Source organism: Pithys albifrons, chromosome 2 (assembly GCF_047495875.1).
Source record: "Pithys albifrons albifrons isolate INPA30051 chromosome 2, PitAlb_v1, whole genome shotgun sequence".
Lineage (NCBI taxonomy): Eukaryota > Metazoa > Chordata > Aves > Passeriformes > Thamnophilidae > Pithys > Pithys albifrons.
In genome coordinates this window covers 34,972,506-34,995,002 of record NC_092459.1, presented here as the reverse complement: position 1 = coordinate 34,995,002, position 22,497 = coordinate 34,972,506, and the positions used below count along the sequence as shown (strand labels likewise).

Here is a 22,497-nt window from a genome sequence, read left to right as displayed (position 1 = left end):
ATGACTTTGCCTGTACTACCCAGTTTAATACGGACTTACCGAGTTGACCATATTGTGTAAGTTATGTAGGATGACTCTGCTTGAGCAGGGAGGTTGGACCAGATGTGGTTCCTTCGAGCCTGACCCATTCTGTGATTTTGTGGGATTCCCTATTCCAGGATTATGTAAAATCACACTGGTTTTGTCTTTTTTTAATGTTACATGATTCCCTTTAGCTACTTAAAATTCTAAGCTGCACTTACTAAAGGCAAAGCCCTCTAAGGGACTATTTTGACTTCCTTGTTATTTAACATGTTTTTGCTCCTAGGAACTTCCAATTAGTGTAAAACCAAACATAATGTTCCAGGAGCAAATATAGCTCTTATGTTCTCCTGGCTATATCCTGCATCTGAGCTCTGCTGTCTACGGTGTTTGCATGAGGAGGAGCAGAATCTCCTTCAACAATAAGTGAACAAGGAAGGAATAATGAGTTGTATGCTAATGACATGACTTAGGTCTCATTCAGAAGATCAGTTTTGCTAATTCTGCAGCTGTGGTTATGTGCTTGCTTTGACTTAGGCAAGTCTGCGCCTTATATCTGAGTACACCCACTACCACTTCAGCACCCAAACAATCCTTTTCTTCCTTCACAGGTACGATGAGGTCCTGTACAGATCATCTCAGGATCTGCAACCCAAGCACATTGTCAGCTACCTCCTCACGCTTAGGTAAGGTGATGGCTGATACTGGCCGTGTCTCCAGCAGGGACAGGTTGTCCTGAGCTGGCTCTGCAGCCCTCATATCTGCACTGCTTTGAAGAGTAAAATTAGTGGGAAGATGCAAATTTGTGGGATGATTTTCCTGAAGCAGGAAATGTATAAAGTAGGATAGCAAATAATATAATCAATAGCAGAGACCAAGGCTGGAGCCAGGAGCCTTCTCAAAAACTAACTGCTTTTAAGAAAAAAGTCACTTGGCTGTAACTCAGTGTCAGAACCAAAATCGTGCTGGACTAATGAAATCTTAAGAAGATTTAAGCTGATAACATCCTCTCAAATATCAAATTTCAGCTAGGAAATCTGGTCTAAACCATTTTTAGCCACTGCCTCTGCCAATGAACAAAGCTTATTAATGTAAGTCATACTGCTTATGTGACTTCTATAGGGACCTGTCTGATTTGACAGCTGGAGTAAGCTTGGTGAGGGAAGCTGTAGAGCCTGTGTGCAGGGAAGGCTGAGAAATTAAGGAAAATGTATGAGGAATTACACACCTTGGGAATGCCAGGGTAGAGTCTTGAGTCTCTTCCCAGACCAGTTTTTGAGGTTGGTTTTGCTTTTTTTTTAATTGGGTTTTTTTGAGGAGCAGGTAGCGGAAAAAAATATTTGGGGGTTATTTTAGGAGTATTAAGTTGTTGATGGCATGCCCTGACATCATGCAGGCTACAGAAAATCCTGCCTTCCTTCAGCCAGGTGAGAGGCTGTTGTAAATCAGCCTCTGGCATGCTGCAGTTGTGGGTGGTCCTTCCAGTTCTGCTGCTTTCTGTAGCCCATAGCACTGCTCCTGTCAAGCGACTTGCTCGTTCTCACCATTGTCTCCGTGTTTTCCGTCTCAGCCATCTTGCAGCCGTGGCACACAAAACCCTTCCTGTGAAAGGCAGCACCCCTGAAGTAGCACAGGTACGGAACAGTGTCCTGGGTGGCTGGAGTCTGTGTGGGGTGTGCCAGAGGAAGGACCCATTAGGGCTTTGCCAGCCCAGCTATGTAACTCCTTGTGTGGAAATGCTCCTGCAGGCAGGCCAGGAGGGATTGCTGTTCACAGCTGTGCCTTCTGCAAAGGGCTGCTCTGCTTGATCCTCTTGAAACACAATGCTCCCTAAGGACAACTGCTCCAAACCCAGTCAAACCCCTTCTTATCACCTTTCCTTTGAATGTTTTAAGAGTAAACATTTGAGCATTAAACTTGCTGTTTAATTTTTGATGGTTTCCTTTAGCAGTTTTGTGGGAAGACAGAATTAGGAGAGAACTGAATCTGTCTCCTCTCTTGCCACCTCCAAATTCCAGGTTGTCAGTATTGCCTTTCTAGCTAAAGCTAGAGGCTGACAGCTGTTAATGTGGAGTTCCAAATAAATGCAGATTAGAGTCTCCCAGGCAATGTTTGACCTCCTAGCTGCTCAGTAAATGATACACTAATTACACTGCCTTTCTTATTTTCTTTCATCTATTTCAAAAGCAACTGCTTATTTGGTTTTCGTAGAAAATCACACTTAAGTGTGAACTGTGCTGTGGGAGAATAACATTCAGTAAAACCGTCAGAGCTGCAGTCTCTGTTTGAGCTTAAATGCTGTAGGTATTCCTGCCTTTGGAGATAAACTGAGACATTCCAAGCTACAAGGAAAACTTAAGTTCCTTATCTTGTAAAAGAAAAATTATTTCTAAATATCTTAGTGTGACAACTTTCAAGAACTATGGGTTTTGAAGCAAACAACCAGCTGTGTTACAGCCAGGACATTGATGAGGAAATTTTCAAAGCAACCCATAGTTGCTTGACAACCTCTAACCGAGGCAGGGCAAGGGGAGGGATTCCAGTAGTGCCCGCAGGGCTGTACCAGCCCGTGATGCATAAAGATTTTCACTTTTTAGTCATTGCTAGCTCATTGCTTGCTCTGCCCAGAAGGCTGGGCTGGACATGCCTTTCCAGCTTCTTTGCTTGACAGTGTCCCTCTGTTGACACTGTAATGGGCCGTCAACAGCTGGTGTGAATTCTGCAGGTGTTGGTGTGTTTCTCAGTATTTAGGTTATGTGTAGGTCCAAATCCCGGTGTGGGGACAGAGAATGCACACAGTGTTCTCACTTCTGCTTCTAAGTGCTGTCCTAAGAACCACACCCTACTCTGTAGCATTACCTTATGCTGAGTCTTCTTTTGTTTTCCAGGCAAGGCTCTGTCTCTTTGAAGCTGCACGCTTGGTTCTAGCCAATGGAATGAAACTTCTTGGCATTACACCTGTGACTCAAATGTAACAGGCCTGTATGCAATGCACAGTCACATCTCTTAGTAAAAGATTTTTTCAAGATAATATGAATGCTGTCCTGCGTGTCACTGCTAATGCAGGCTGGAAACTCCATCTGTGCTTGCAGGTTTGTGCTCCATCATTCCAACTGCAGAAGAGCAGGCATGGCACAGCCATTTGTGGGGGGCAAGGCTGGCACAGTCACTTTCTCCCAGGCGCTTGGTGGGAGCAGTGTACTTGAGACTCTAATCTACCTGGTATTTCCCATAAAAGAGAAGTACTCTGTGTTTGCCATGTAAATGTAACATCCTTTTGGTAGAGGAAGTGATATTAACTGTGCTCCCCAAGCAAAGCTCTCCCCTTCTGTGGTTGTCATTGTGTACCGAGGCCTAATGGCACAAAAGCTACAGGTGCTCTCTATGGTGTAACTAACCAAGTTAGTCAGACCATGCAGAGATCATTTGCTGAGTGTTGTACTGAATTCCCCCTTCAGCCCAGCCCAACTGCCAGCTGTCACGCCCTGTTACTCTGTCACACTGAGGTGATGGCCAGGGAGCAGACACTGCTGCACAGCTGGTGGAGCAAGAAGCACAGCGTGCCCTCAGCACCCTACACACAGTCAGGCATGGCAGGGGCTGCGTGGCACCCCTGAGCCATCACACTGGTGGAGAGAGGCGAAGCAGCACCTGTGAGGTTCTGCAAGTGGGTGGCTGGCAATGCCCTCCACCCTGGAAGCCTTGACTGCCCACAGTGGCACCGTGGTGGTTGCTCTGACACACGGACTAGTTGGCAAAAGGCAGAGGGGAACATTCTCTCCCACTGGAGCAGAATTTGTGCATATTTGTTACTGCTGTGTTTAACATGCCCCACTTTCAAGGGAAACCCAGCTGCTTAACTCGTGTCTGAAGGAATCTAGCCAAGAGTATAAACTTGGTTACATTTTAACTCCACTGTGAATGACAACAGGCTGCCCAAATACACCAAAGTCAGTTTTCCCTCAATGTAGAGTTGCAGCTTCTGGATGGACCCAGAAGATGAGGGAGGAAGTTGAAATTATGCAGTTGGCAATAATAAATTAACTCAAAGCCTAATATGCATTACAGGAACTCTTTTCAAGCATCACTCTATATGCACAGAGAGGTTGAGAGAGAAAATGTACTGACGATAATCTTTTGACTCCTCCATACTTAGGCCAGAAATACAGAAATACATACAAACTTTCCCCTGTACAACACATAGAAGATTACTCTACCAGCTACAGCAGGTATAAAAACATTTGAAAAGTGACAGGAAATTCACAGCTTCAGAGAAACCCCAGTCTTTCATTCTTTTTAAACCAAAGAGCATGTGCTACCTCTAATCACTCCTAGGTAAGTGATGTTTGAACCATGGTTATTTCCAGTAGAGTTGTGCTGTCTTGTACCTATTGCCTAGAAGCGAAACTTTTCCTGTCATTAATCAAACTGCAATTGCCAAGTATTTTAAGAGAAAATTCTGGCAGTAGTTGCTCTTTTTAATAGTTTTTTTTATGAAGCATTCAGGCATTTCTGCCCTCAAAGGGCAAGACAGTTTATCAAATGCACAAAGAACCAATTTCCTTCCATTATAAACATTATATACAATTGCGTAATCAGTTCCTTCATTGAGTTTTCCTTGTAAATGAGACTCTTCATTGATGCGAATGAAGAATACCTTCCATAAAATACCCATCCAGCTTCTCGGCTGCAGTGTAGCCTCAGCATCAGCCACTGGAAAATCCGTATGTAAAACAGAACTAACTTCTGCTTTTAGTTTATCCCACTTAAACCATTTCATGACTAGCTTAAGGCTAATTCTTAAAAAAAATGTAATTTTTTTAAAAAAAGTCTGTTTTTTCTCTTGTCCATTGTTATCACACAGGAGCAAGTCTCTCTTTTGAGCTCTTAGTCTCTGAGGGCTGGATTTTTGTGGTGTCTTGTCGAGGTAATCCATAGAGGTAAATAGAAATACACACCAGGAGAGCACCCAGGGAGAAGGTAACAGCTGAAAGAAGACAAAATAGTTTAAATAAACACATTAATATAAGAAGAAACCTTCAGCAAGCTATGTAAGTTGTGATGATATCTGAATGACAGTGTTGAAGTTACTTAGAATAGCAGCTATTAATAATTCACAGCATCTAGCTTTATCCTCTGTCGCTGGGAACTCTGGAATGTTTGCGATCTGCACAGCAATCCATTTAGTCTCATATCAGCAAGAACGTGGTGATGGTCATAAAAGCAACAGCAAAGCATCTCCTGCAGTTCCAGGTGCCATCTGAACAGGCTTATGTTACAATAAACTTAACAATAAAAACACAGTTGATGTGATAAAGTAGCCTGTGATAACATACCCTATTTGCCTCTCTCAGGCAAAGCATCACCAGCCAACTGAGGGAGGGGATTGTCCTGCTCTGCTCTGCACTGGGGTGTCCTCACCTTGAATATTGTGGGCAGTTTTGGGTGCCACAATATATGAAAGATATTATGCCATTAGAGGGTGTCCAAAGGAGGGCAATGCAGATGGTGAAGGGCCTTGAGGGGAAGATGTATGAGGAGCGGCTGAGGGCACTTGGTCTGTTGAGCCTGGAGGAGACCTCATTGCAGTTACAACTTCCTCATGAGGGGAAGAGGAGGGGCAGGCACTGATCTGTTGGTGACCAGTGACAGGACCTGAGGGAATGGCCTCAAATTGTGTCAGGGGAGGTTTGGATTGAATATTAGGAAAAGGTTCTTCCCCCAGAGGGTAGTTGGGCACTGGAATAGGCACCCCAGGGAAGTGGTCACAGCACCAAGCCTGACAGAGTTCAAGAAGCATTTAGAAGATACTCTCGGGCACATGGTGTGACTCTTGGGGATGGTCCTGTGCAGGGCCAGGAGTTGGACTCGATGATCCTCGTCTGTCCCTTCCAACTCTGCATATTCTGTGATTTTGTGATTTAGATGGGGTTAAGAAATGCTATTAATGAGGCTTTCACAGAAAGGTCACTAGTCCAGGTTTGATTGGTATGAACCATCAAGAAAATGCTCTGCCCAAGTGAGTTTTTAAAACTAGGTAGTCTTTTTTTTTTTTCATCGCTTGCTTTATGGTGCTGTTTTTCAGCCAAACACTGATGGCTTTCTCCTTATGCAAACTTTCTTTAGGCTTTGTCCCATTAACGCTACATCACAAAGCTAGTTCTTCCACCACATCACCACACCATCTTTGGATTAAGGTAGAAAAGTAAACAATACCCACAACTAAACAGTGAAGAACTGAGTGGGAACTACTGGGCGCAGTATCAAACACAGACTTGACTGGGGAGATAATCCTTTGTAGCTGCAGAATATTGCAGAGCAATCTGTTGTTTCCTCTCAAAAATATTCACCACATCAGTCACAACTGCAGCTGCTGCTTGATTCACTCTTACGTGGTGGTGTCCACAGCAAATGGGGAAGGTAAAGGGTAATGGAGTCGTGGATGTAACTTAACAGGGACGTGTAAAGCACTTGAAGAAGTAGCTGAGGAATTCATTTGGCACTGGCTGTACTAAGCCCAACAAGAAATGATCACTTAGCAACAGCAGTCCCAGGTAAACAGCTATATCACACACTCAACTGCATCAGAAAGTGATGCACAAATGAAGCTATTTGAACCAAAAAGAACCTTTTCATTTGAAATTGTAGCTGCCTCTGAAAGATAACCCATAAATGCCTTTGGAAGCACAAGATCATCAGGCACCTTGTGCAACACAACAGGATCGATAGTGCATTAGTGGAGAAGACTTGAAGCTAAACCCAGAAAAGCTGAGAGGAGGCATAAATGATGGCTTTGGTATGAACTGTGTACGGTGGGTTGGGCAGGCAGGAAACATGCACACACTGTCAAGCCAAAAAAAGACACTTACTGATCTGGAGGCCAAAGAGGATGACTGATGCCACAGTAGAGAGAACAATGGCTGCTGCTGCAGAAAAGCCTTTCATGATGTTATCTGTGTACTTCACCACCACCGAAGTGTAGATGCCGCCTACACTGGCAAGAACTGGGAAGCAGATAACATGTTACTGTTAGTACAGATGCAGTAAGTTGGCAACATTCAGCAGAATGGGATGTCTATATGGCATCCAGTAAATCAGACGGGACTCATTTGAAGATGATCTGCTCGCTAATCAGTTATTTAGACTGCTGTTTCAGCACCATTTTAAATTGAATAAGTGAATCATTTCCAAGAAAATTATACTTTCAAATAAAATCTCTCAAAACACACTAGAGTGTGTGTCAGACTGAATATGTAACTTCCTGCAATTGGTTATATCATTGTTAAAAAAGAAAAACAGTGTTAAGATTCTAAACCACAAGATACTTACAGATGACAAACCAGACGTAGTATGTATAGCCATAGAAAAACCCTTTCTCAAGAACTTGGGCTCCTTCTGACATGTACACACCACATAAAGTCACCGCAATCCCAGACAAGTAGAGCTGAATGTTCCTCACCCACAAGGAAGTATCTGAACTCTTTAGGACCTTCTCAAAATAAACTCCTAAAAAACCCCAAAAACAAAACCAAGATATTTTCAGTGAGGCACAGTGTCATCCTTAGTGCATTTTAAAACCAGACAAGACTACTGGAATCAACTTGTCCTACAGACTGCTGAGGTTCACAGAAGTTCCTGGTGCCAAGTACCCAACAACAAATCCTGCTAAAAGGTGTCTTCTACAACAGGACCATTATAATGAGAACATAACACCAAAAATAGATTCTGTTTCTCTTTGCAGTTGTTCCAACAATGAACCTCATTGACCATTGAGGCCACTCCTCAATTCTGTTTGATGGGCCAGGCTTCTGCCCAGCAGTTTCTTCTGTACAGTTCTACACCAGAAAGAAGCATTTCACCTTGACACATGATATTTTATCCCCATATTATGGAGATAACATATTTTCCTATTTCAGTATTTTTTTCAGGTTTTTTTTTCCCCCTCCACTGGGATACTTTGCAGTGTGGTGGTAAGATACCACCCACCTCCCAGTCCAGGGCCACACTATGATCTCAGAAATGCTCGTTGGGCTTCAGCCTTGATGAACAGCACCTAGGCTGAGGCTTCTCTTGAGCTTATCAGAAATGCTGTCTGTTATCAGGAACTAGTGTTGTCTAATGAACAGGTTTGGAAACTTAGTGCCTGAATAACAACCCAAGTGGAAGAACATTTTCAGTTTAAGTGGAGTTAAAACACCTTTAGTCCTAAACCATTGGTCAGATCTGGGCCTAAGTTTGGCAAGGGATACCCTTTGAAACTTGTGACTCAACAGGAGGGTCTCCCTCATTCCTTTTTATCCTTACACTTTCCCATCTTTGCCCTTTTTCCATCCCCAGTCTCCACACAGATAATTTTAGGTTGATTTTAGTTTTAGATTGATTGATTTTTAGATTTTAATCTGATTTTTCTCTGTGTGCTTTAACCATCTAGTAAGTAGTAGAGTGAACCTTGCCATCAGAATTTGTCATGCTTTTACTTTCATTTAAATCTGCTTTTGCCAATATCTTTGCCAGCGATTCTTTCAGCAACCTAAATCACTCATTTGCTACAAGCAGTAAAATACTAAAACTGGGGGGGTGGGGGGCTGTATTACCTCAGCACTGAGACTGAAAATTCCTCAGAAGCCTTGTGCTTGCAGAGCACTTGGCAGAGCAGTGTTGTTCTAAACCCACAGCTTCAGGGGATTACAAGAGCAAATCAAAACCGAGGCCTTCTGCTAATTGAAACTACAGACTGGTTTTGAGGAAGTGGAATTCATTTTAATCCAAAGCTCTGGTTCAGATACCAGGCTGATGAGCATTGTTTTTATGTTTTCCCTTATTGAAATTCCTCAAATACTTTTTCATTATCCCACTCTGTCAGACTAAAAGACCAGCCTTTGACAAGGCCATCACTACCTGCTTTTTTAACCACTGTTCACCCTGGAATTTCCTCCACATTTCAAAACAGATAGAGCAGTTCACAGGACTCAGATCTCAGCCACTTCCATGACCTTCTGGTGAGAGCCCTACTGACTGACAGTTTATTGCTGATTAACATCACCCAGGATCTGTCATACAATATGAGAAAAGAATAGGGAACAAACAAAGGTGGCACAAAGACCTGTGAGTTAGAAACCCGCATTCCCCCTAAAATCCGAGTTAGATCAAGTAAGGTCTTGCTACTCAATCTTAATGAAAAATGCAATTTAGAATTTAATACAATATAGTGAGTATTCTTAGATAATAAATTAGAGAGCAGATCTATATTTCAGGGGTGCAAATAATAAAAAACCCTCAGAAAATATTACATTATCTCATATGAATATAAATCTTTGAAACAACAAACTAGTATTGTTAATGACCTCAGTCCTTAAAAGAACCCACAATTATTATCCTGAGATTTCTGCCTCACTAAGATGACCCCCAGAGCACAACCAGGTGTAATCAATTTAACAATTTAGCTTGAATATGAACCATAATTGTAAATTTTCGAAACTAAGAAAACAATAAGCCAACCAACGAAACTGTTTTCAAATTTCTGAATATACATAAAAGTTACTCCACTAGCCAAGAAGAAAGAAAGAATGAGGGCTGTTTAGGAAAAATTACTCTTCAGTACTGTTTAAAGTCACAAAGGCTCTGCCATTACATATCTGTCCAATGCTTTTATAAGGATTGTTGGGGCCCCATACTTGGAAATTATCACAGGATCAGCAATTTGAAGAAAAAATTTATTTTCCATCTCTGAGGGGCAAAACCACACCGCTTTTTTTGACTTTGCTGGAATAATAAAGCACACTTAACATGGTCAGGCCAGAAACTGAAGGTCTAATGCCAAAAGAACTGCTTCATGTGAGCGTGGGAAGGAAGAAGAGGAAAGGAATTTGAATAGGATTTATGTTTTCAACATATAAAGCCCCAAGGGCAGAAGGAGCTCTGCAGATGAAACACTGTCCCTCCCAGCTGCCCCAGAGCTTCAGCTGTCAGCAAGGAAACACCCAGACTACAATCCTTTTGCAGGAGAAGAAAGCCCTGAGTGTCTCAAGCTGCCTGCATCAGCTTTCAATGCTCTGAATTTGGAGACCTCTAGAAGCACAGCTGTTGACCTGCACTATCAGAGAAAGGGGAAGAGCTTTAGGAGACTCTGAAGGCTCCACTGTGAATGCTGTATTGTCTTGTGGCTGGGAGTGTCTATCTAAGTGAGGACATTTATAACTTTCTAGGAAAACTTGATCGAGTTCTACACAGTTTTATTTAGTATTTCTGCTTCAAAGTGCCCAGTTCACGGAAAAGACACCAAACAAGACTGACACTCTCCTCCTTCTGCCAACAAGAATGTTTTCCGTGAGTAATGAGTGCCTCTGCACAGCACAAGATTTTCTTGCAGGATTTTACAGTACTAGAGGTGCGTGATACTACCTTGTTTTCTTACAAAGGATCCAGTTTACAGACAGGGAAATATGCCCCTGTGAGCCAAATTTCAAATTAAATAGTAATTTTGCATTTCCTTGTCTCTGAGCACCTGCTCACTTGTCCTCAGGTGTTGGTCTCCTCCTCCAGAAGACAGAGGAAAAACCACCCTGAGGGGAAATGCTGACTGTAGAACAAAACAAACCCAAAAATCCTTCATGGAGTTCATCCAGGCTTCCTGCTACTCATCTACCTCTCTGCCTTACTCATGCTCCCTCTGCATCTCAGTTAGATTTACCACCTACAGGACCCTGGCAAACTTTTTTGGTGCTGAGCTGGTGCAGGAACTGAGCAAGGAGCTCAGTTCTCCTTGTAGAAAAAATGCAAGTATTTTGTGTTATCACCATAAGGGAGCTATTCACTATAAAACAAACATTAATTAATTATACAGAGTCATTATGGATGTTCCCTACTGTATTACTCTAAGCACTTGAAGGACACTTTCACTTGCAAACCAGCCTTCTAAGCTGCACCATATAAAACCTATAATAGTACATGTTCTTAGTCATTTGCTTGACAATGGGAATAATCATGTCATGAATCTGCCCTAATTACTGCAAGTAGAAGATAATTATGGTCAGAGGGGCTAAACTAATCAACTAAGAGAGTTGATGAAGGTAGAATAGTGAGTTCTCCAATCCTTTTCCTGTAACCCAGGTACAGAAATAATACGATACCTGCAAATCCTGAACACAGCACAGCCACAGCAATCGCTCCAAACCCTAGCCATGGATTCTGCTCCACCTGAAACATCAATTGTTATTTTAAAAGGGATACAACACTTCAGTAATTTACAATAGTTGATTCCAGGGTGCCGTGATGCAACGAAGCACCATGCAGCCCCTTACTAAATTCCTCCAAATCCCCGCAGTGGGGAGGAGAATCGAAAACAAAAGGTAAACTCCATGGTAAACTCTTAACTCCTATAAGAACAGTTTAATAATTAAAATAAAAGATACTAGTAACTCTAATAGTAACAAAATGAGAAAGAGAGATAAAACCCAAGAAAACCAAGCATGAGACAATTGTTCATCACTCAGTGACTAATCCCCAGCCCATCCCCCAGCAGCTATTGGCACCTCCTGGCCAATTCATAACCTGGCCTCCCTCAATTTATAACCTGGGTATGATGCTCAATGGTATGGAGTATTCCTTTGGCCAGTTCAGATCAGCTGTCCTGCCCATGCTCCCTCACGGCTTGTTGTGATTCTGCTCACTGGCAGAGCACTAGTCCTTGAAAAGTCCTTGACTTTGGGTAAGAACTACTTAGCCACAACTAAATCAGTGTGTGCTATCAGCATGATTCTCATACTAATCTGAAACACACCACTAAACCAGCTGCCAGGAGGAAAATTTAACAGTATCCCAGCCAAAACCAGGACATAAAGCTACTTTGTTAAGTACAGCAAAACTATTAGCATTTCACTGCAGCATAATAAAGATCATAGAATCATAGGATCATAGAATCGATTGGGTTGGAAAAGACCTCCGAGATCATCAAGTCCAACCCTTGGTCCAACTCCAGTCCATTTACCAGATCATGGCACTCATTGCCATGTCCAATCTCAGTTTAAAAACCCATTCCAATGCCTGATTACTCTCTCTGGAAGAATTTTTTTCTGATCTCCAACTTAAATTTCCCCTGGCAGAGCTTAAGCCCGTGCCCCCTTGTCCTATTGCTGACTGCCTGGGAGATGTATTTGCTTATCTAAGGCTGTCCTGCAGAGGAGCTCAGTGTAGCTGTGTGGTGGTGTGTTTTCTGTGGGTACTCCTGCAGTGCTCAGAGGCACTGTCTACTCGTCTGTGGCCAGTATTCCCAGTGGAATGACCTGCCTTTCCCACTAATGCCTGTGAGTAGCAGCTGTGACCTCAGAAACAGGAGACGCTTGTTTCTTCCTAGAATGGGATTAGGTCAGTGCCTCTGAAGGGTGTGTTTAAATGACATACCCACACAGCACTGGAGCTTCCTGAATTCCACCCAGTGCTTCGATTCCAAGGGCTCTGCTTCAACAATTACGATGTTACCAGGGCCAACTGCAGGAAACAATCTATTACTCAGACACTCCTAGGATGGTGCATTAGACCAATTATGACTGTGGTAATTGATACTAATTGTAGCACTCGGTTGCCTTTCCGACAAGTGAGACCAGAGCAATACCACAAGCCTGCCTTAACTAGTACACTGTAAATGTGAGAGCCCATGATGAAACCAATGGATATGTTGTAGCTGAAGTGGCTGGAAATAGGAAACAGATACTGCTGTGTGGAATATGAGACTGCACCTTCATCCCAGCCGCTGTGAAGTGAAATACAAAGCACAGGGCAGTTTATTCTTCATCTGACAAGGCAAAATGTAAACTCTTACCTGTACTTTTGTGGCCTGAGCAGGCTTCCACTGCACAAGGATGACACCACCACACAGCATGCACACAGAAAACCACTGCAACCTACTAAGGGTACGGTTTAGCATCAGGACTGTACATAAAGCTGTACAAAGGATCTTCATCTGGTAAGTCACCTAAAGAAGATGGGAACACAGTGCAGAAAACAAGAAAATAAAATAGAAAATTTAACTAAAGAATGACAAGTTTTATATTCATTGATTTCCTGCAGATCCTCAGGTTTTGTACCAATTTTGTGCCATTGCCAATTACAACAAAGTGAATTTGAAGTGACTCTAGCAGTGAGTGCCTTAGTTCAGGAAACCAGAGCTCTACAGCAGAGTGCATGCTCTGAATGTGACAGCACAGTTTGGCTTTTAACACTGAGGCTAAAGGGAATGCTGTGTGCCAGGCACACCTGCCTCATGAACCAGTAAAGAGTAAGGTATTTACAGATCAGTTACTGACAGAAATGTGTATTACCTGGTAGACTGCTGCATCCAAGTTGCTGAGAGCCACAAATGCCATATTGTTTTGGAGAGCATACACCAAAGATGGAACGCTTAATTTTAGCAATTCTGTAGGACTTCCAAATACATTTTCTTTTAGAGATGTTATTAACCTTGCCAGACTTCCAGTTTCTCTGCAAAAAAATATTAGCATAGCTGAGGGTTCTCTTCCAATGGTATTTTAAAACAGAAATCAAATCAATGACTCCTTTAGGAAGGCTGAAAATTTGTTCTCAACAATCAGTTGTACCTTCTGCTCATTAAAAGAAAACCAAACCGAAACAGCCAAAAACTAGTGAGGTTTTCAACAAGCAGAAAGCCCTGAAGGTGAGGAAGACATTCTGGAATCAGGAAGTTAGAAGTATAAATATGTAATAAAGTGAACAAGCACCATGAATACTGTAAACAGTGAAGTAAGTGACTAAAGGCAGTGCGTCAATATAGGCAGTGGAACAGAAGGATGTTGTTCATATCTCCCCTTTTTTATTGGGTATTAATGTTTGTGTGTGATGTCAAATGTCCATGATTTTGCAGGTCCCCTTTAAACTGGGCCTCACTGTACAGCCCAAAAGGATTGTACAGTTCCACAGTACTCAGCTGGAAACACCACTCATTCCTCAGGCAGCCATGGGTTCCTCTTCTTGTTTGTGCTGTGGGAGATGCTGGACCAGCATATGTGGATATCACCACATGTGAAGAGGTCTGGCAGGGTGTGTGGTGGCTCCCTGTTGTCCTGCATTTCACACATCTCTTTCATGCAACTACAGTGTGTGAAAGAACAGGCAATGAGGAAGAATGTGTTGCTTCTTGCAGCTGTCCCCTTTTGTGGTTTGCTGTCAGGTTTTTACATGTGACCTCTGCATTACTAGTTCTCCTACATCAGTCTGACATTTGCTGCTTATTTTTCACTACTGCTCCAGTCCTCTTCCCAGTCCTTCTCAAGTCTCATGGCCCCCCTTTCCAATCTTCTCTTGTTTGGCCACTAACAAATATCAACATCCAAAATCACTCCTGTCTCCTCCCACAGGCCTCTCAACTTTCAACCTGTACTGCTCTTGAATTTCACTCTCCTTGTGCTTGTATTGCACACACATATGAACAACCACACCTCAATTTCTTTTTCACAAATGTACATCATCTACCTGGCTCAAACCCTTATTAGCAATTAACAATATTAGCAATCCCCCTATGCCCTAGACTCTTCCATTAACCACCTTGTTTTGGCTTATTTTCCTTTCCTGATCAACCCCCAACACTGTGTTCCAGGTTCTTAAACTTTTCCTCTCTAAAGATTTCTAGACTTTACCCTCTCATGAACCTTCCATCCAAGCTTCTCTCCTGCCTTGCCTTCCTCCCTGCCTTGCACCTCCTCTTCTTTCTTTTTTTCCCCTGTAGGACAAGCAGTCTTTATACAGGCAGCTTCAAGGGATTCCTTTTGCCACTTTGCTGTAACAGAGGGCACACACAAAACCCAAGACTTGTCACAAGGAACAACCATGACAAGAAATTCTATGGACACTTAAAGCAAAGTTTGCAGTACAAGGAAGGGGAAGAGTTCATGCTACGGCTCATTGTGGTTAATTGCACTAGATACAGAACTGCATAAATGTTATGAGTCATTGATATTATAGGCAAAATTTTTGATTTACTTACTCCGCAGTGCATTTATCATATTGTCCAGAACTGGGAGATAAGATGTACAAAAAAACCTGGTAATACTCAAGTACAGCTGGACAAAAGTGTGTCTATCTCAAATGTCTAACTATAAATAAAGTATAATTAGCACAGATACAGTTCTACTCTGTGAGAGTAGGAAATCAGAAAATACTGCACAGTAACAGCTTTTTCTGTTCACTGATATTAAGGTAGGCTGTCAAACAAGAAGATATATTTAAACTATACCTGCTTTTGTTCCAGACTACATTCAGTGCATTAGCTGATCATACATTCAAAGTCAAATCACAGCAGCAATAGTAGTTCTGTCTCCTTTGACTTTTAGCATCAAACTTCAGCAATGAAGGATAACACATCTAATAACCACCATCTTCACTTTAGTTTTCAAGAACAAGATAACAATCTAACAGTTCATCTGTGCAGTGGATGTGCTTTCTGAAGCATGCACTTATCAAGAATCTCTAACTGTAAGTTAAATTCAGTACAAAGATCATGCAGATACAGATTTAAATCTGCTTCATCAAAAAAGAATTCAAAACAAGTCCTTACGCACAGCTGATAATGCAAAATAAGGTGCCCAAAGAAGTACACTGCAATATCACAGAGATGAAAAAAAAAATATCTAACCTGGATTCAGCACTCTTGAAGCTGGTCTAGATTTGAATTTAAAAACATTTTTCTTTGTAGAATGGTTTAGATTGGAAAGGACCTTAAAGATCATCCAGTTCCAACCCCACTGCCATGGAGAGGGACACCTTTCACTAGACCAGGTTGCTCAGAGTCCCATCCAACCTGGCCTTGCACACTTCCAGGGATGGGGCATCCACAACTTCTCTGGGCAACCTGCTTCAGAACCTCACCACTCTCACAATAAAGAATTTATTCCTAGTATCTAATCTAAACCTACCCTCTTTCAATTTAAAGCCATTCCCCCTTTCATAAAGTCATTGCCCTGTACATAAAACCAATTCATAGGTATGAATAAGTGAGAGATAGTAATAACAATCACTTCTGCAACAGAAACATGCATTTGTTAGAAAAGCTGAAGTTAAAACCAAAGTTCTCAAATCAGCTCTACTTTTCTTCATGCACTGAAGAAAAGTACCACATAAGAATGTAGAAAATGCTACTACCAGATGGTGAGCAGGACCTTAAGTACAGTCAAGTTAACAATTAACAGAGCTTAAACTAACATAAATTTCTCTTTTGAAAGACAATCCTTTGGCATTCATCCATTCAATGTGTCTTCCAGGATATACCTTAAAAGTAAATATGGTGAAGGCATCATGTAATAATGTGTAAGAAAACAAATTGTGCAGTCAGAACAATGTGAGAGTTGTAGTCCAGTATCCTGTACTGGAGACAGCAGTTATCAGTGCTGGCTGTTTAAAAAAGAGCAGGTACCCACCCAAATGTATCCTGCTGTGCAGAAAAAACAGATGGTACTTTATTTTCTGACTGGTTATTACACTACAAAGGCACCTTGCCTTAGGTGAGACAAATTGGTCAGGCTTTGAAACAGAATGAAGCTGTAAATGAGACACAGAATGAAACTATGCTGGAATTGATGCTGTTCAGTATATCCATTTCTGATCTAAAAAGGGAGGTTCCTAGGAAGTTGGCAAAGATTGCTAATAATACTCAATTATACGTGATATCCAAAAGGAAACTTTCAATAGTTGCCAAAGAGTCCCTCACTACACTACGCAGAAATCACCAGATCCTTTGCCATCTGAGAAACAGCTCAGTTACCTGGACAGCACAGGATGGAATCCAGGCCCACTAGCATGAGAGACATCCCCTCAGGAAGAGGTGAGCACAGCCTGATGAGCAGTGTCTGCCGGTGCCCATCTCTCTCTAAGCTATGGAGAGAAAAACCCCACTGGCTGACCAGAGCAGAATAGATTATCATAAAGTCCAAACAACTCAGTGAATCAGATTCTTCCCATTTTAATTGGTCAACAAAGCTCAGTTGTCAATAAATAAGAAAGAACCATAGGAAATGACAACCCCTAAATATAGCGACCATCTCTAATCTAGTTATGGGCACCTGTAAAAAAGATGGGAGTAGCTCACAGTGCCAGCTCAAGGTTCAGCTGTGTTGAGAGAAATGAGCAGAATGGTACAAATCCTTAGGAAAGGAACCAAGGCCAAGAGAGAAAGCACCTTGACCCCTCTGCCTCTAATGCTACATATTTCCATCCTGAATACAGCATGCAGCTCCAGATCCTGTTTCAAAAGGGATGGATGAAACGATACTGGAAAAGCTGGAGGACTGGGTACCAGGATAAATTAAACTAAAACCCCTGGCTTAGAAGATAAATGAGTGATGAAAACACAGATCTGTAGAGATATGAAAAGTAAAATGAAGGAGGAAAGATTATTCATGATATCTGTCAACGTAACAGAGTCCAGTGAAACTGCTAGATAAGCTGTTCATTAAAAAGAATTTTTTCATATAGCAAGTAATTATATTGCAAAAGTAATTTCACAGATACAGTAAGGACTAGCAGTTCAAAAAGAAACTGGGCAAACTCACAGAGCACAGGATTGTTGTGCATTACAGCCACAGTGCACACTGTATCCAGGATACAGAATCCATAAGCTTCTGCCACCAGCTAAGGAAAGCTCAGCCTGCACTTGCCCTGTTGTCTACACTTCTGTTCTAAGCATCCTCTGCTGATGGCTGCAAAAGGGAGGATGATGGGCTACATGGATTTTTGGCTGTGCAGGGCTATTCTAAAAAACAAAACAGACTTCTTTCTGAGCTGAAAGTAATTTTGATTTTAATTATTTCAAGCAAAAAGCCTGTTTATACATTTAATGAACACAATATTAAGACCCTTACCAAAAAGGGTGGCTAGCACTGCTGGACTAGGCCTTTCTGCTATGCTATAAACAGCCTGGGTCCCAGGTGCACAAGATTTGACAAATTATACACCACGATAAGGCTACCAAATGCCATCCATGGGTTTCTTACTACTAAGAAACATGGGTTGCTACAGTCTCCCAAGAGCAGATGTGATCCACACTGGTCACAACAGTGAGAAGCACAGTACAAGCACACGTCAGCAGAGATGCTTCTGCCAGCATTTTGTGCTGGCAGAGTGAGAAGCCCAGAGTACATAAAAAGAAAAACAGAAATTTGCCACTGGTCAAATTTGCCTTTTCTAACACATTCCATCTAAAGAAAGGTTAAACACAAGGCAGTTTGCCACAACTGCCTTACCAAATTCAAATATTGTCTAATCTCTAAAGCAAGTAAAGTGCCTTTTGGACGTTAAGTGGAAAAGATCTGATGAAGATCTGAAGTACATCATGTGACTTCATGATCCTCTAGTACATCACAGCCAGCCTTCTGACATACCTAAAGCCACAAAACGATGCTAAAAGAACAAATTCTACCCCAACAGCAAGAGCTGGGCTTTTGGACAAGTCCAGAATAGAAAGATTCTTCCTAGGAAGGGTGTAGCATAGGGAAGGTGAGAGGGAAGGCAGCAGACTGATGGTCTCCCTACTTCAGATACTTACACGTGGACTAAAGTTCCAGTTCTTAGCAGCAGTCTGGGACTACAGAAAATAATATTTTCTGTCCAGAGTCTTTCACCATTGGTTTGCCAGATTAAAAGAAATAGCAAAATGTCTGTCTATACCATTGTTTGGGAAAATTTATGAGTAGGAACATTAAAATTGTATGTAACTCAGCAGACAATGGCTCACAGCGCAGCTTTCATCTACACCAACATTTTAAAGACCCAAAACATCGTGGATAATCCGTGCTGACATTTTGAACAGATTCCAAAGCATACAAAAAAGGAAATATGCAGAAAGGACACACCTGAATACTGTGCTGCTTGCAAAGCAGTTTCAGTTGAGGTCTCCAAACCACTCTAAAATTACCCTGTCACAGCATGATTATCCAGCCACGTTCTCAACTGTATCTGTACTTTAGCATCTCAGAATCTGAGGTTAGAAGCAAGGATCCGTTTTCAGAATACCAATTAGCATTCCCACACTTACTTAGCCAAGATGCCCACACTCAAGAACAACTTGATAACTTCAGTGATGCACACAGCTGTTGTTGAAAAGTAGAGTTCTGTCTCCACTATCCTTGTGTAGCGCAATGCAACCGTGTATGTGGCAGCCACCAGGGTCATCACTGTGAGGCAGTACAGCTTGAACAGCAAGCTGACATTTTCTGGAAGAAAACAGATATGACAACTCAGTGTGGACCTCGTTTTAATCTGAGAACTGAAACAGGGTGTTCTCCAGCTGGAGGGCTGTTATCAAACCCCACTGTGGCAGTACACAATAATTACAATGTTGTGAAATGCTTCCCATAGGAAAGTTTCTAGTTAAATTTTAAAGCATTCTCAAAGAAGCTTGGAGAGTAGCTCCAGGTGTTTGAAAACGGGATGTTCTCTTGCCTTCATAATCATCCTTCATTCTAGAAAAACTAATCATACACTAATACTTATCTAACAGTAATCAGTCTTTCTGTGCTTTCCGGCTCTTTAGCTGACAGCAGGAGCTCGCTCTGAAATGGCAGATGATCCTCTCCATGTAGTATAGTGAAGTGTGACACAGAGAATTGGCAGAGTAGCAAAAGCAAAGAGAGAGGAAAAGTTTGGTATCAGCAAAGAAGAGAATCAGTCTAGCAAATCTTAATACATAAGGCAGTGTTTCTCTCAACCCTGTTTTCCACTTAGGTTAGTAAAAGGATAGTTTGGCTCCAAATGGTGACGGGACTTCACACAAAGGGCTTTCTTGGAAAATTCACGGTAGAAAACAGTAAGGTTATGGTTTTACCAGTAAATTAAACCACACAACGACAAGGTATCAATATCCTTATCCCCTCTCTTCCCCACTGCCATACTCCTACAACAGTAGCAAATCTTGTAACAGTTTTGCCCTGGACCAACTACTATCCTGCAAAGTTTGGGAATTAGCCTGTCCCAGGACTGCTGACACAAGGCAGTTTTTCACACGACCACACTCAGCTCTAAGACCTGAGAGTTCCACTGGGAGGACATGGCCTGGCTACACCAGTTCAATTCCATGTCAAAGACTGGTGAAGTCTGCACCTGAACCAGGAAAGAGAACAGTGCATGACTCCAAATGTGACATCTCTGCACCAAGGCACCACCACAACACAAGACATCAGTGAAAGTGTGGCTTCTATTAAACCATTTTTCAAACTTGCAGATTAGTCTTTTTATGTTTGGCATCTGTCCAGCGGATGTTGGTCATTCAGCAGCACCTTTCGGGCCACTATCTGTCATTTTCTTAATATCTTAAAGAAATGTATTTTAAATGGTGTAAGTTTATGCTCCTCTGCTGAACAGGGAATAAGCCACAAGGTAAACAGATTTATAATAACTTTGCTATTTAATATAGGAACGAGTTGCTGAAGCCAGTGTGACCAATGTTTTGGTTCATGTTTCTTTCAAGGCAGCAATGTCTTCAATTGCATAACATTTCTGCAAGGTACAGTTAATACCTCCTGCTGCTGCAATCATTTAAATTAGCTACTTCCTTATAGATAAAAATCTTACCCACGTCAGTAACCACTTTTAAAAGGTAGAGCCAATTAGTTTTTGGACTAACAATGCTTAGAAGAGACTTACAAGCTGTAATCCATTTTTAAATTAAATTTGGATCGTGGGGAGGGGCAGTGGGAATCCAAGGGCATAACAACCAGGAAATATAATTAACCCAGTCTAGTTTTACAAAAGCTTATTTTCTAATGATGTTTTAGTGCTTATAGAAATTTTATTAACACTGTGTTTTGACACATGAAGATTTTAAATCTATGCACTATCAAACTAAAACTGAATTGAATCCTTGCCTATATTACCTACTATTTAAAAAAAATAAATAAACGCCCCAATGTGGCAATGGTTTGCAAACTTGCGTAAACCAAATGCAGCAGGACATAATGAATCTATTATCTAGACTGGATAGTTCTCTCCTCATGTGAAAAGGTATTTGCAGTTAAGTTTTCAGCTTGGACATTTCTCCAGCCAGGCTCACGTGTCTGCATCAGTATCAGAGCAGAGCAAGGAGCAGAAGGAAAGAAGACTAGGGCCTCCCATATCTTCTCCTGATAAATACCAGCCTAAAGAAAAGAAGAGCTGAAAGAAGCTGTTTCTTTCCCTGTAAATCCCACTCAGATGAAACGATTTCCAGCAAAAGGGACCAGACAGGCCAAAAGCCTCAGGATATAAGTGTGTGCCTCCCACGCATCTCCACAGCTCATTTAACGGCTCCACCAGGGCTCCTGGGGCACAGCCAAGGCCAAGCCTGGCACAGGGAGCACAACCTGCTGCCTCCCAGGGTGGTGGGCGCCTGGCACACACTGCAGGGAGCCCTTCTCGGCCCCCAGAGCTGGGAGCCCTCCCTGGCCCCAGAGCTGGGAGCCCTGAGCAAGGCTCTCCAATGGAAAGCAGGCAGAGGGGCAGGCATCGCCTTCCTGATGGATTTAAGCCGTCCTGGTTGCCTGGGGGTTCTGGCTTCAGGACCACCAGGGCTCTGGCGTCGCTGCACACAGAATCGTAGAGAATCACAGAAACAAGTAGGTTGGAAAAGACCTCTGAGATCATCGAGTCCAACCTATGACCGAATACCACCTTGTCAACTAGACCAAGGCACTGAGCACCACATCTAGTCTTTCTTCAAACACCTCCAGGGATGGTGACTCCACCACGTCCCTGGGCAGCACATTCCCATGTCTAATCATCCTTTCTGTGAAGCAATTCCTCTTGATGCCCAACCCAAACACAGCCAGGCACCCTGCTCCGACGCCGTTTCCAGGGTCGCTCAGGTGGTGCAGGGGGTGTCCCTGTGCCCTGACCACCTGAGCCCAGGGATGCTGCGCCACGCTCAGCCTCTCCCGGAGCCGGCGGCGAGGGAGACGCGGTGCCGCTGCTCCTAAAGACGGAGGCGCCTGGAGAGCCGGCGAGCCCCGGGCCGGGAGCAGCGATTCCCCCCGGACGGCAGCAGCGATCCCGTGCCAGGAGCAGGGATCCCCCCTGCCGGGAGCGGCTCCCGGGCAGCGGCAGAGCGGGAGGGAGGGAAGGCAGACGGGCACAGCCCCTCCCCGGCGCGACCCCGCGGCGCCCCTTCCCTTCCCCCCCCGCGGCCACGGTGGTGGCGCCCGGCGCCGCAGCCCCCAGCGGGGAGGACGGTTCCACTCCCTCTGGCGCGGGGGAGGCAGGGGGGAGGTAAGGGGAGCAGCGGGTCGCGCTTCCTCTTGTCGCGGGGGTGGGAATGGTCCCTGCTCCCGGCCGTGCCGCCCTCCGGGGCCGCGGGACCCGCCGGGTGCCCCGCGCTCACCTTTCGGAGGCGACATGGTGCTCGGCGAAGGCGCCAGGACCGCCGGGCCGGGGCCGCCCGCCGTGCCCCGCCGCTCCTCCCATCGCACCATAGAGAGCGGAGCCGCCGCACAGAGCGCCACCCGC

The 22,497-nt window shown here is 43.3% G+C and overlaps 2 protein-coding genes across 3 annotated transcripts in view; one reads left to right on the top strand and one right to left on the bottom strand.

Annotated features, from left to right (window-relative positions):
* The window catches only part of RARS2 (arginyl-tRNA synthetase 2, mitochondrial), a 39,678-nt gene extending 36,626 nt beyond the window's left edge, over positions 1 to 3,052 (top strand). For both annotated transcript variants that reach the window (XM_071548727.1, XM_071548728.1), the window contains 3 exons: positions 633 to 707; positions 1,592 to 1,655; positions 2,910 to 3,052. In XM_071548727.1, the coding sequence (XP_071404828.1) occupies positions 633 to 707; positions 1,592 to 1,655; positions 2,910 to 2,996 (226 nt within the window). In that variant the 3' untranslated portion in view covers positions 2,997 to 3,052. The remainder of the gene's footprint in view (positions 1 to 632; positions 708 to 1,591; positions 1,656 to 2,909) is intronic.
* An 886-nt stretch (positions 3,053 to 3,938) lies between these two features.
* SLC35A1 (solute carrier family 35 member A1) lies at positions 3,939 to 22,497 on the bottom strand. The gene is made up of 8 exons (XM_071548722.1): positions 22,373 to 22,497; positions 19,058 to 19,235; positions 13,338 to 13,497; positions 12,839 to 12,991; positions 11,151 to 11,217; positions 7,351 to 7,527; positions 6,891 to 7,025; positions 3,939 to 5,008 (listed from the first exon to the last, which is right to left on the bottom strand). The coding sequence occupies exons 1-8, from the start codon at positions 22,461 to 22,463 to the stop codon at positions 4,878 to 4,880; spliced, it is 1,092 nt and encodes a 363-aa protein (XP_071404823.1). The 5' UTR covers positions 22,464 to 22,497; the 3' UTR covers positions 3,939 to 4,877.

Coding starts and splice junctions, on each gene's coding strand:
- SLC35A1 (XM_071548722.1), bottom strand. CDS start 22,463: ATGGTGCGATGGGAGGAGCGGCGGGGCACGGCGGGCGGCCCCGGCCCG. Junction 19,236..22,372: donor CACCATGTCGCCTCCGAAAG/GTGAGCGCGGGG, acceptor GTTTTCTTCCAG/AAAATGTCAGCTTGCTGTTC. Junction 5,009..6,890: donor CCTCTTTGGCCTCCAGATCA/GTAAGTGTCTTT, acceptor GTCTTCTTTCAG/CTGTTACCTTCTCCCTGGGT.